Source organism: Lepidochelys kempii, chromosome 21 (assembly GCF_965140285.1).
Source record: "Lepidochelys kempii isolate rLepKem1 chromosome 21, rLepKem1.hap1, whole genome shotgun sequence".
Lineage (NCBI taxonomy): Eukaryota > Metazoa > Chordata > Testudines > Cheloniidae > Lepidochelys > Lepidochelys kempii.
Genome location: NC_136400.1, coordinates 7,996,678 through 8,009,923, shown reverse-complemented (window position 1 = coordinate 8,009,923; position 13,246 = coordinate 7,996,678). Strand labels below are relative to the sequence as shown.

Below are 13,246 nucleotides of genomic sequence, written 5' to 3'. Positions count from 1 at the left end.
GCCTCTGAGCCAGGCTGTTCTCCAGGTTCACCAAGTATCACTGACGAGTTAACAACCAACCCCCCTGAGGCTGCCTCCTTTACTCACTCTGAAACTCCGTGAGAGACACCATCTTTCCTGGCATAAGCCTGGAGTGAAACAAGGTGTGTGTGGAGAGGGGTGTGGTGGGGAGGGGGGCGGACCCACAGCTTCCACGAGCTCCCAACCGGTGACCCTTGGAAAGGTCTTTAATCCCTACCTCATCATGCTGCAAATCATTAACTCCCCAGCAGTGGCAATCACCTTAAAAGGGCCAGCTGTAAATGTGGCGCTCATCACCGTTAGGTCCCCGCTCTGAAACCAGCACAGGCCTGTGGTCATTTACCCGGAGCGTCTTCTGCATAAAGTACCCCAGGGGATTCTGCCACCACTGTTACCTGGGAGAGCAGAGTTCTGTATTGCCCCCCTCTGTTGTTCCTACTTCCCAGAGACCTCTATTAATGGCCCATTCTTGCCTAGCAAGGGCCTGATTCGAATCTGACCTACACCATTGTAAATGAGGACGAAAGAAGAGAATTTGCAAGGCCTGAGTCTCCCCTGCTTTGTATTGTTTTTAGTGCCTAGGAGCTCTAACTGTGGACCTGCTTTGAGCAAGGGATTGGACTCGATGACTTCCTGAGGTCTCTTCCAACCTTAATATTCTATGATTCTGTGTGCTAGGCACTGTACAGACAGAACAAAAAGATAGCCTCCGCCCCAGAGAGCTGACGCTTCTCCGGGACCGGGCTTGTGCTTCTGAGCCACATAAGCTTTGCTGCCTCTAATTCTAATTAGCATGTGGCTAATTTCTTTTCCACCAGAAAACTGCCCCATTGCCAGACCCCAAATCTGCTACCAATTGATCCAAGGAGCAGCAATGTCTACCTCATGCACACATCCTGCTGGGTTAAACCTTACCCCGTGACTCAGCTGTGGCAGGATTCTCTATTCTACTGCACAGCCTTGCTCCAGAACAGAGCGCGCTCATTCCATATGCAAGTCCCCGTTTGAATAGCAAGTGGAGAATCTTTATTGTGCGAGGCTAAGTACACAGCCAGGCACATCTGTTGCCATCTGTCTGATGCAGGGAGCGTGCTCTGGCGTGCCGTACACCTGATTCACCAGACATGGGCTCCAGCCATCACATGCAGGAGGGATCGTTTGTGAGAATTTAATTATTCATCAGCAATTGGTCTCTTTTTCTGTCTGTGAAACATTCGCAAGGAGGTTGGGAAATGCTCAGACGCGTTTGCTATTCACAATTGTCCCTCTATAGGTCTATTTCTGCCCCATGTATTCACATTGAGCAGTTCCATCCCACCCTACTGCTTTCTGGAGTTGGGTTGTACCCTCAGAGCATCCCGATGAGTATGGATTTGCTCCCCACTGAACCTGTAGTTAGCTCTTACCCTTCAAGAATCCCCATTAAGCCATGGATTGCATACTCACTTTTCATTACTAATTGCCTCTCATGGGCAGCAGAGTTGGAAGTCCCCTGCTTGAGTTTCCCTCTTTGGAAATGATGCTGGAGCCAAGGGACTTGTGGGATTTGCTCTGGAGTTTCCACAAAGGATAGTGGGAGTTTGGCCTCTCCTCCCATAGTTCCCTCGGGTGGCCATCTGGATTCCCACAAGGTCCTTCAAAATCACCCAGAAGGCATTGCTACGGAGCTGTGTACGTGGAACTCTAGGATAACCATCCCAGAGGGCAGTGCAGCTGAGCTGGTGTAGAAGTGGGATATAGTCTTCAATTACATGGTCATATACTATTTTTCCCATAGGGCCCCTCTTTGGAGTCTTTGGAGAATTTACCTGCCAAACTCCAACATATCTCTATCTCCACTGAGCATGTGTGAACTGAGATTTTCAGAGGCAAATTTGGGTGAAATTTCACATGGATGTAAAAGACACATCCCCTGCTCCATGGCGACCTGCACCCCAAATTTCAAGTCCTTCATTCAAAGTATGGTGATGCTAGAATTTTGTTTTTAAAACATTGGCAAAGCAATGTATTCCCCCCTAGCCTCATTCATTGAAATGGCCAAACTCTTTAAGCTGAAACTTTAAAACAATAATCAGCTTGGGGTAGACAGTCATTATAAAAAATTTCAGCCTGAATGGTTAGTTTGGCAAAGCTATACTCAACTCAAACAAGGTCTTACAACAGAAATTATGATCTGTTCCAATGATAATAAAGGACCCACAACTCAAGTCAACATCAACGGAAGCTGCAGCACCTCTGAAAATCGGTCCCCTAAATATATCCAAGCATGTCCGTCCCCTAGCTATAGTCGCAAGAAGGACAAGCTCAACAAATGATCTATTTACAAACCAGCAATTTTTATTTTATACAAACTTGCAAAGTACAAATGCATTTTTTTTCCTTGTGTGAGATTGGATCTTTTAGTAGCTACATCTAAAACAAACGCTGTTGGGAAAATTACAAAGCAAACTACCACTGATTTAATTACTGGGAAGATTGGTGTGAAGAATTCAAGATGCTGAAATGTGACAGCCATTTGACCATGGTCTCTTCGATCTAATGTTATAGTAGTTGTCATCTAAGGTCACTTTTATACAGAAAGAAAGACACCAACATCACATTGTTTCTTGGATAGTTTTATTTGCCTAACACTAGCAAAAATCAATTTTTTGCCACTCCTCCCACCCCACGCCCCCAAAATAATGTGCATAAATAGATCTTTTTTTGATGCAAACAGGTTTTTTTTGTTTTGTTTTGTTTTTTTAACAAGAGTTGCTGGTATATGAAGGTGTTATGAAAAAATAACCAAAATAAAATTAAAAATTAAAATAATTAAAAACAGTTCCACAATACTGCAATATTGTGATCCTCAGCCATGCCACCAAGAACTCACAACTTGTAACTTAGGAAACTCTTAAAGTGACAGTAGCAGGGATTGGTCACAGACACTACGTTGTTATTCGCTTAGTGGGGAGGTTTCCTCGCTGTCCCCTCTACATCTGCTAGGTCATGCCTTAATGCCAGGAAGGTTCTTCTAGGAGCTCCCTGTGTCCTTCGTGGGAATCCCTATACCTTTCAAGGATGCTTACCAGTGGGGTTGCCTTGCTCCCCCACCCCTTCCCTTAAATGTACAATACCCTCCCCTAGGAACCATGTTGGAGCTGAGATGCAGGAGAGCCCTCTTCATGATGGGAGACTGGACTGACTGGAGAGTCAAGGGGGAGCCCGTTGTGGGGCTGACACACTGGTGGGAACTCCAGGTTGTCTCTTGGTTCCATCCATGACGCAAAGGCCACTAATGTCAGTGAGAGTCTTTCCATTGATGTTGGTGAGTTTTCAATTGGGCCGCTAGAAACAATCCTCCTGACCATCCACCTCTCTCCTGCCTCTGCTCAGCTCCTGCACCCCAGTTTGGTCCTGGGGGTTCTCCTACCTTGGCTGCATTTTTCTCAGTTCAGCCACCCCATTTTACGTCTGGGGACACATCCACCATGCAGAGACCATCCTCCCCGGGGGCCTATGCCCTTGGGTATACATTTCGGGTGTGTTGGTGAGGTTAGCAGCTAGGCTACCGATAGCCCTCTGCACTAGTCACACCATCACAGAGAAACCATTCACAAAAACAAAAGGGAGGTAAAAATGTAACATTGAAACTCAAGATTAAAAATTCCACATACAGTCACAAGGATCCATGATTGACAGCTGTGTACCAGCAAGACATCCTCTGCAATCCCCAATAGGGTACAGTCCTATATGTCTTCACATACTGTGCCTCGTGGACCAGCTTTTCAGCATCTGCAAATCAGCCTCGCTCTAATGACTTCAGAACTATGCCAGTTTACACCAGCTGAGGACCTGGCCGTATACAGAGCACTACCTATTCAGTAACAGGGAAATAAATGCATCATTTCTCAAAACTTACAGTTTTTATATTTTATTTTAAATAAATTTGCTTTTAATAAAAGCAGAAAATATATATATGTATATTTAAATAGGTCTTTTTTTTTTTCTGATGAACTGGCAAAGAATCTCCATTTGTAACTTTCCAGCAGGGCTGATGCCAACAGCCCAGCAGAAAGAGAGAGAAAGTTAGCATAAAACAGTACCACCCGGAAAAGGAGAGAAAAACAAATATATATATATATTATATAAATGTATAATTTCCATAAAACATATATTAAGGCATGTATAGCAAAATAAAGGGCCAGCTTCATGAGCTAACAGGGGCTGTTTGGGATTCCATTATGGGAGCAGGACTGTTTTATCCCCAGGGATGTTCTATGTATTGCTAAAAGAAAAAGAAAAAGAAAGAAAGAAAGAAAGATTGATTCATAGATCTGATTCTGGGGAAAGTTCTGTCTCCTGGGACGTTTTGTGTATTGCCAAAATTAAAAATAGATAGACAGATAATCTAGGGAGATGCTAGATAGATCCCATTGGGCAGAGAGGATCTGTTTCCTTGGATTTTATGTGTATTGCCAAACTAGAAAGAAAAATTGATTCACAGGCTACAGCAGGCAGGCAGCCAGGTCCCATTTCACTCAACTGGTGGCATGGCTGGGAAGAAGTAGAAATCTTGTTAGATGCTGAGCATCTGCACCCTCTCTAGATTTCAGCTGGAGATGTGGGTTCTCAGCACCAATCAGGATCAGGCCAATGGAGAAAGAAAGCTAAGCAATAGATTGAGCTTGATTGCGCATCTACATCACATTGCCTTTTTCAGAACTATCCCCTGGAGTTTCAAGTGCTGGGACAAGACAGTTCTTCATCCATGTAGTGAATTGACAAAGCCCCAGTCTCTAGTATAAGGTATAGAGCTTGATTGTCCACTCCTATGCTCTGCTCTGAATTCAGTTTGTCTTCGTTTGAGTTAATCCTGACTTGCACCAGTGTAGGTAAGAGCAGAATCAGGTGCAGAAGTCCAATACTGACCGATGTTAGAACAGGGCATCTAACTGTATTGGAAAGTCCATAGGAAGAGGGGCTCTTGTCAGAGGAGCTCAGATAATATTCACAGCAACACTGGGACAGCTTGACACTTGGGGCTTTTCTATTTCAGGTCAGTTTCCTTACACCAGATCATTTTGCATACAGCCAGCAACATTTCACAGCTTCGCGCTTGAAAAAGTAGATTTTGGAGTGCAAAAGCAAGCCCATATTGAACCCAGATTGGTCTTGTTTTTGAGCGTAGGCCTCAATTTCTGATCTGGGAATTTTAAAATTCCATTCTATCAAAAAACTGAAATTTCAAAAGAATTCATCTCCCACTTAAGCACCAAAATAAGTGGCCAGATTTTCAGTGCTGTTTTGAAAATCTGCCCATCAATATCACAGCGGGAGCTGCTGGGTGTGGGCACTTTTTAAAAAATCTTGCCCGTGTTTAGATGCCTAAATGCGAGCTGAGTACTTGCAAATCCACTCCGTGGTGGAAAATATATTTGCATCTGCATGCAGCCCTAATTTTGAGAAGGGACAAGGAAACCAACTTGGACAGATATAAGAAACCTCCTTCCTCCAAACCATTGCTTGAACTGAGCTGAGGTCTAGATGGACCTTCTCACTTCCCGTTGGGAAGCAGCAGTGCTGAAATAATGCTAGATTCTGCAGACCCCGATGGTTCAGGTAGTTCTGACAAGCTTCAGAAGAACCGACAATCTCTTGGATGCTTCTCTGAACTATGTCTCTTCCATCACCCCCGATACGTCCCCCTGCGATGATGATTCTCTCAATGTATTCAGAAAACTATGAAGCCACATCTGGAAGAGCAGGCTCATCTCATAAGGTACTGCAGGAACAGAGAACGTGGAAGAGAGACCATGCAGCAGTGACTCAGCACCATGCACACCTGACCTCAGTCACTCCAAAACATCAGAGGAACTATTCTAGCTTGCTGTTCTTCAGGAGAAAAGAACTTCTGGGGCATGCTTGTCTCAGCGCAGTGAGTTAGGAGTGTCAGTTGCCTGCGTGCCGTTCCAGATGCAAATATAGCAGGAAGCCATAGAAGTTAGAGATGGGTATCTCGCCCCTTTCCCTAAGCCCAGAGCAGGATTATTCTCTATGCAGGGATTGCCAGACCAGGGGGCCATCCAGTGCAATATCCCATGTCTCCAGTAGCAGCTGCTTCAGAGAAAGGTGCAACAACCCTGCAGTGGGCAATTATGTAATCACCTGTCCATGGGGAAGCTTCTCCCTTGTCCCATCCATAAGAAGTTGGCTTCTAGCCTGAAAACTGAAGGGATTAGGTCCCCTCCCAGCTATGCTCCTATTCCCTTGGGCCTCACAGCTCTGGTGTCCCCTCCATTTTGGGGGCAAGGCAGTGCTTTCCAGATGGAGGCAAGAGACAGTGACAGCATCGACATAGTACGTGCCAAAACCACTGCAGGGAAAGCCCCTCTAGGTCCACTCTAGGCCATTCAGAATTAGATACCAAGGGTTAGATGGGGCACTCAGATCCAAGGTGATAAGATGCCCTAGAAATGCCATAGACAGCGAGACAGTGCTGTTCCCTCAGCCATTTCTCCAGTATTTTGCCCAATCTAGTATTAAGTATGTGGGCAGCAGCCCTCGATTTCACACCACTCCCATCCCCATAAAAATGCAAGAAATGAGCATTGCACTGGGTAAAACAAAACTCTGAGGAAGGGCACCTGTTGCTACCATCCAGAACCTGCTCTGGTCCAAGAAAAAAAAATATCTTGAAGCCTGTCCCCCTTTCTCCTCATTGTCTCTATGTGCAAACAGATCCCTCCTGGCCTCAGAAAGCATCAAGACTTCGCCTGGTCACCAACACCAGCCACTTGGGCTCTCCTAGCCCCGTCCCCCTGTATCGTTCAGCTAATTCCCTTACTACATGTCCGCATACATTGCACAGACCTGCTGTTCCACACCACCCTTCGCCCTGGGAGGGGAAACACTAGTTCACAGATATAGCTATATCCTAATTTTGCAGATCCCATCACCTCTCCCATTTTCTGCCCAGGAGCCTTTTCCCTCCTTGGCTCCTGTTTCCATCTGTCCATCCCAGATGCCCACTCCTTCCCTCCCGTGGATGCTCATGCGTGTGAGTGGAGAAATGTGGCTGGGCACAGGTGGCTAGCTCCAGAGATTAAAGATGCTAGTAGCCGTTCCAGGCCAGGGCCTGGGGAGGTGGAAGGTGCACAGAGAATGGAAATAGGGTGCTCACGTCAGTGGAGGGCAAGAGCAAGCTCCAACTGCAGCGACGGCTCGGTCCCCATGCAAAAGCCCCTTCAGGACACGAGCTTTGGGAGACAAATATTTCAGTGCAGGAAGCAAAGGGAAAACCCCCCAGCCTCCAGTGCGACGCCATCCCCTCCATGAGATATTCCGGCCATGGAACAGACTGGTGGGTAGCTGTCAGATCCCCTGCCCTGAAGTTCACGCCGGCTGTGGAGTGGGCCCATCTCCCAGACTGCAATACATCTCACACAAAACATCCATCATTGCAGGAGCAGTGATTTACCAGCGCCTCTCTGCCACTCTGTGCTCCAGCAGGCAGCCCACCCATGGCACTTCTTCCCAGGATGGTACACGGCCAGTTGTGGGGACCAGTGCAGGGATAAGGCTCCCATGTTCTCTTGGCGACAGGTGCCGACGCACACCATCTTCGTCCTGGACGATCTCACCGTTGTTAGCGGCAGGGCTTGGGGAGAACCAAAAGCGATGAGCGGGGAAAGATTTGGTTGTCGAGTCAGGACGCACATGTTTGTGTGTTAAAACGTGGCTCCATGGAACTTCACGGCGTTCACAGCAGCCAGGGCTTGTGCTGGAGGGAAGAGAGGAGAGGGGAGAAGGAGTCAGAAAGCCGAGCCCTCCACCCACCGGGAAGCGTGGCAGAACTGTACCTGCATCACGCCCCAGGGCAGGAACGCTCGGGAGCGAATGGGATTTTTGTCCACTCTTGAAAAAAATAAATGACCCTTGTTAGGCCTGGTCTGTACTGAGGATTCAACCCAGATACAGTCACCTCAAATGCTGCACAAGTGCAAAGCCAGGGTAAACAGAGGGATGCCCCAATCTCCACCCGTGCAAACCAGGGGGCTCTGCACCCCTGCAAACCACACTGCGCTGGGGTGAATTGTATCTATGCCAGGGGTGTGCAGTGCTGCTGCTCCACCAATGGCTAAAATCCCAGGGCAGAAAAGGCCGTTGTTCGGTAACTGGCCACTTTCACCAAAAAGAATTAGGGACATTTTGGAGGCACTCTAGTGCTGGTGACAGGAGCTGGGCCAACAGCCATGGAAAACAGGCTCCACTATTCATCCGCAGAGCAGGTCCAGCACAAGCAGCCTTTCCGCCTGCACTGCCCTGCTGATGGGCCTCGGCCCAACCCCGGAGGGCTGTCCCCCAGGGATGGGAGGAGAATTCAGTTTCCATGGCCATTTAGTCCCTAGCATCTCTGCTGAGGCTGCTGACAAGGCAGTGCCAGCTTGGTGCTGTGTGTCCACTAGAACCTGCACTGAGAGCCACCAATCTCATCTCACGCAGGCCAACACACAGCCACCAGATTGTAACAGCTTCCAGTGACTCACTACTGACCTGGCCTGGATTTGAACCTGCTACCTAGAGGCAAAGGGTTTCTGGAGCTCATGCTCATCCTGTCTCCTTGGTTTATGGCCATCATTCCCAATGTCAGTTATTTACATGGCTTTGTCTATGCAGTGAACGGAACCAGTCTCTCTCGGTGCAGGATGTGTCGTTTTTCTTGCCTGTTTTCTCCTCTAATTTGCACCCTTGGATTTCAGCTGGGGTCACTTCTAATTTACAGTGGATCTAAGTGAGGCGAGAATTTGGCCCACATCATCAGCTTATTCCATTCAATGCATGGCCAAAGTAGGCTATAAGGAATGGCTTTGGCGTAGCCAGGACCCACTTAGTCCTGGAATGGGCAGAAACCACATGCTCCCATCCAGCTGCATTCTACCACGTAACCGAACCCTTAGTACAACTTAGCTACACCATTAGCTTTTCCTTTGTGCCCAGAAATCCTGGAAAAGACTCTTGATCCTGAAGAGGGATGGGGCCAGCTCCTCCACCGGTGGAAAGCAGTGTAGCACGGTGGATAAAAATGAATGATTTTAAAAATGGACTTTTTTAAAATTTAAATCAATTTTAAAAAAATTTAAATTCAATACATCATTCTTTTTAAAAATAAATGTATTTAAAATTAAAAGTGAAATTATGACAACCTACATTCAGGCCTAAACTTACTATAGATGATTCAAATAATTTAAATTTACTTAAAAAAAATATAATATTCAAGCAGTGCATGTTTACTGCCGAAGTTTTAGAGAAAGTCAAAGCACTGAACTGGTCAAAGTCACTGGCTAAGCAGCTGGAACCTGACGTGCAAAACTAGCTTTTGACAGCACTAGTCTCTTCTCCAGTTGCAGAGAGTATTTTCTTCAGTTCAGTTTATTCAGTTCAATGACTATGCATTCAAAGCCGAGAAATCAACGAGGAATTGAAACAACATGCAACATTGCTCTCCTCTTCCAGCTGTGACTGAAAACAAGGTGTAAGAGGATCAGATCTACTAATTCTAAAATCATGATGGACAGGGTGACCAGAAGCAATCAGGTCTATTCACTAACTACAGATGATGCTTCCTTTGTTTATCAAAACATGTTTTGCATTTAAAATTGATTTATTCAACTTTTATTCCTTATGTATTCAGCACATTTAAGGTACTTTTATTTAACTAATTAAAACATTTTAAAATGTTCTTCTTGTGGCTTTTAAATTGAATTCTAATTTTCATCCAATTAGGTTGGCACAAATCATGAGTAAAAATGAATCATAATCTAGTACATAAGAAATGCATCATTCCCATTTCCTAACACCGTAAAAAGCTACAATTCAGAATAAACATATGGTAAGCAATATAACTGCTTAAATAAATGTGTATGGACATAGTGTAACATCCTGGTTAGCAAAAAGAAGTACCAAATTGTACCAACCAATGAGAATCAACTTTATAATAAGTAAATAACTGAAAAGTATAAATGCAAAACAAAAATTAAAAATGGTTATTTAAATCAAGGCTTGTTGATTTTAAATCACTGTGATTTAAATCAATCCACCCTGCAGGGCAGTTCTATTGACTTTAGTGGAGCTATGCCAGTTTATCCTAGTGGAGGATCTGACCCAGGAACTCGAAACAAGGTCCGGGACCCTCAGTGTTTCAAGTTCTAAGCCCCTTGTGCTCGTTCCATGGAAAGAGACTGGGCTAACGTGGCAGAGGAGAGTGTTAGCTTGGTGAGAAGCAATGTATGAATGGATGGGAAGAGGAGACTCTTGAATGAGGTTCTTCCCATCGCCCCAGGACGCTGAGATGTACACAGGATGAGATGAAGTACAATAGAAAAGGTGCTTACTTCATGGCTCAAACACGCATAAAATGGCTGCTGTCGACGACCCGGGATGACTCAGACGAGAGGGGGTTTGTCGGTGGAGTCGGGGAGGCTGGGGAAGTGGGAGGACTCGGGGTGGCACACTGAGCTGGAAACAAGAAATGGAAAAGGACGTGAAGAACACAGCGCTGCAGCCAGCAAGGGGAGAAAGGAAACAAAGCATGGAGCAAATTCCAGAGGAAGGCAGAGAGGTTAGAGACGACAGGGGAATATAAAAAAGGAAGTGAAGCGAGGTCAGAAACAACAGAGAGGCACAAATGGTTCCCCCCCAGCACGCACACATGAGCTCCATGCTGGGATCCTCATGGACTAAGGCAAAGATGGGAGGCAGTGCCTGTCTGCAGGGAGACGGGCATGGGCCACAGCATGACACCCCCTCGCCAGTACAGCCTCCCACAACGCACTGCACACACCAGGGCTCAGGCGTTTCCTAGTCTACTCCAGAGCTGGGGCGAGACAGTGCAAAGCTTTTGACCAGAAAAGGATGGATTAATTTTGTGACAAGTTTTGCGAAAAACGTAGTTTTGACATTTTTTGACAGAGAAAAAGGGTTATATTTTTTCATAAGACTTCCCCCCAGACGCATCCCTTTCTTCAGCTGGTTCCCCTGCAGAATGCCACAGTTCCATCGAAGATCCTGGGAAACAGGCCCTTCCAGAGAGATGCCCAACCCAACCCGCACCATCCAACATACACCATATTCTAGTCTGGTCTAGCGACATACACAGCTCCCATTACTGTAGTATCTGAGTGCCCCACATTATCCCCACAGCATTCCTGTCAGGAAGGGCGGCGCTACCCTCACCACTGGGCCATCCTCCCTCTCTCCACGCACAACCCTCTCCATCCAATATCGCTCATCAGCTCCACGTGCATTGGAGGCTGTCCCATCTTCCCAGCTGGTTTTTGCCACATGAGGAATGATTCTTAGTCACCAGCTGGCTAGCCCAGAAGCTGGGATCTCCAGGCACAGGTGTGCTGCCACAGCAAGAGCTGAGGGTTTGCCGCTTCCCAAAGGTTCACGGTTGAATAGCGCCAATGCAAAAATAAGATGGGTCAGCTCAGGGAGGACAGGTGCAGACCACCAAAAGCACTGAGAGTATAAATCTGGTGTGACTCCACTGACATCAACAGGCCAGATCCTCCTCTGGTGTATAGTGGTACAGCTTCCTTGACTTCAGTGATTTATACCAGTGGAGGATCTGGCCCCCTAGAGTTTCACTGCTGTAAGTGAAAGGAGAACAAGACTGTTGACTCTCTATTCTCTGCCCTTGTCTGTTCATGATGACGCCCGTTGAAGTTCACAGAAGTACTATGCATGACCAAGGACAGCAATGAGAGTCAGAGCTCCACTATTTACCCCAGCTGCGGATTTGGCCCATTACATGCGTGCACATGGTATGAATACGCCCGAGTCTGCTCCTACATGCGTGTCATTTCACTGACTTCAGTGGCGTTATTCCTGATTTACACAGGTGAGAGAGGAGAGTCACACCTGTGGTTATTACTGGAATTGCCGGGGTAAGTCGACGGGATTGATCGGCCAGGGCGCTAATTCACTTTTACACTGGTGTAACTCCACTGATTTCAGTACAGGAAAATGGAATAGCCCAGTGGTGGATCTGTCTCTGTGGGCCAGATTCTTACCTGGCGCAAATTGGCATAGCTCTATCAAAATTATAGGAGTTACCCCAATTTATACCAGCTGAGGATCTTGGCCTATATACCTATCTGTCTTATTTCTAAAGGCCCTTTCGCTGTATCTAGCCTTTTGCCTACACCCCGCTGCTGCCAGGTGCATTGCCTGGTCATCCCCAACACTCATTTTACCCTGAGTTCAGTCTTCTGCCCTTAAGGCCGATAAATCCATGATGATTAGGAATTGTCCATGTCATAAGTACCTCCCAGCTTTGATCTGCCCCTCCTTGACTGAGGCATCCAAGGCATCTCCTGTGCCTCATATTTTTACCATGAAACTGCAGTTCTTCGCCTCCCTAGTGCCTTACCGGAGAGCATGCGGCCCAGCCTGGAGGCTTCTGTAGCCAAGGTGCAGGATATCTCTATCCTCTTCTCCTGCTCCTGGAGCTGGGTTTCTGCATCCTGGGGCACGTCCACCTCTCCCTCGCTTAGAGGGACCACATTCTGCAAGCTGCGGCAGAGAGAGTTCGGTGTTACTGTCCCAGTGCCCCTGGAGCGATGGCCCGGCCCGAACTACAGGGCATGCTTGCAAGGATGCAGGATATGGCTGGGCAGAACGACAGGGTGAGCAGGTAGAAGATTAGGTAGAAGAGATGAATGGGTAGAGGGGAGGTGGGTGAATGCATGAGTGGAATGGCAGATAGCTGGGTGGCTGGATGGGCGAGGAGTTTAATGAGTTAGTGGGCGACTGAATAGATGAATCAGGAGGCTCCATGAACAGATAGCTGAATGGATTTGCAGGTGCACGAAGGGAGGGTGGACAGACAAACAGCGGCCGTAGTGGATGGGTGGAAGGTCAGACACGGGCACGAGAGAGAGGGTACGATGGAGGAGGTGGCGGTGTGGCCCAGCCGGTGCTGAAATGGGCACAGAACAGTACCATCACCTGGATTTGGCAATGAGCGTCTTTATCCTTTCCACTTTCTTCTGCTTCTCCTTCATCTCTTCGGGGCTTAGGGGGGTGTCCGGTTCCAGCTCAATGTACCGCTCCGGAATGAGGACCTTGTCTGGGGTAGAGAGCTAGGAGGAGGCAAAGGCAGGTTTTAAGTCCGGGGTCTGAAGTCAACATGAGCATTCTGTAACTGCATGCATAGGGGAGAGCACCGCAGCCAGCCTCG

At 47.2% G+C, this 13,246-nt stretch overlaps 1 protein-coding gene across 7 annotated transcripts in view; it reads right to left on the bottom strand.

The window, feature by feature from the left end:
* Window positions 1-2,620: 2,620 nt before the first annotated feature.
* The window catches only part of PLEKHA6 (pleckstrin homology domain containing A6), a 139,148-nt gene continuing 128,522 nt past the window's right edge, over window positions 2,621-13,246 (bottom strand). For 6 of the 7 annotated variants that reach the window (XM_073320382.2, XM_073320383.2, XM_073320384.2 and 3 more), the window contains 4 exons: window positions 13,015-13,148; window positions 12,437-12,579; window positions 10,395-10,518; window positions 2,621-7,783 (listed from right to left, as the gene is read on the bottom strand). In XM_073320382.2, coding sequence (XP_073176483.1) covers window positions 10,403-10,518; window positions 12,437-12,579; window positions 13,015-13,148 — 393 coding nt within the window. In that variant the 3' untranslated portion in view covers window positions 2,621-7,783; window positions 10,395-10,402. The remainder of the gene's footprint in view (window positions 7,784-10,394; window positions 10,519-12,436; window positions 12,580-13,014; window positions 13,149-13,246) is intronic. The other variant, XM_073320380.2, reaches the window with a different exon arrangement.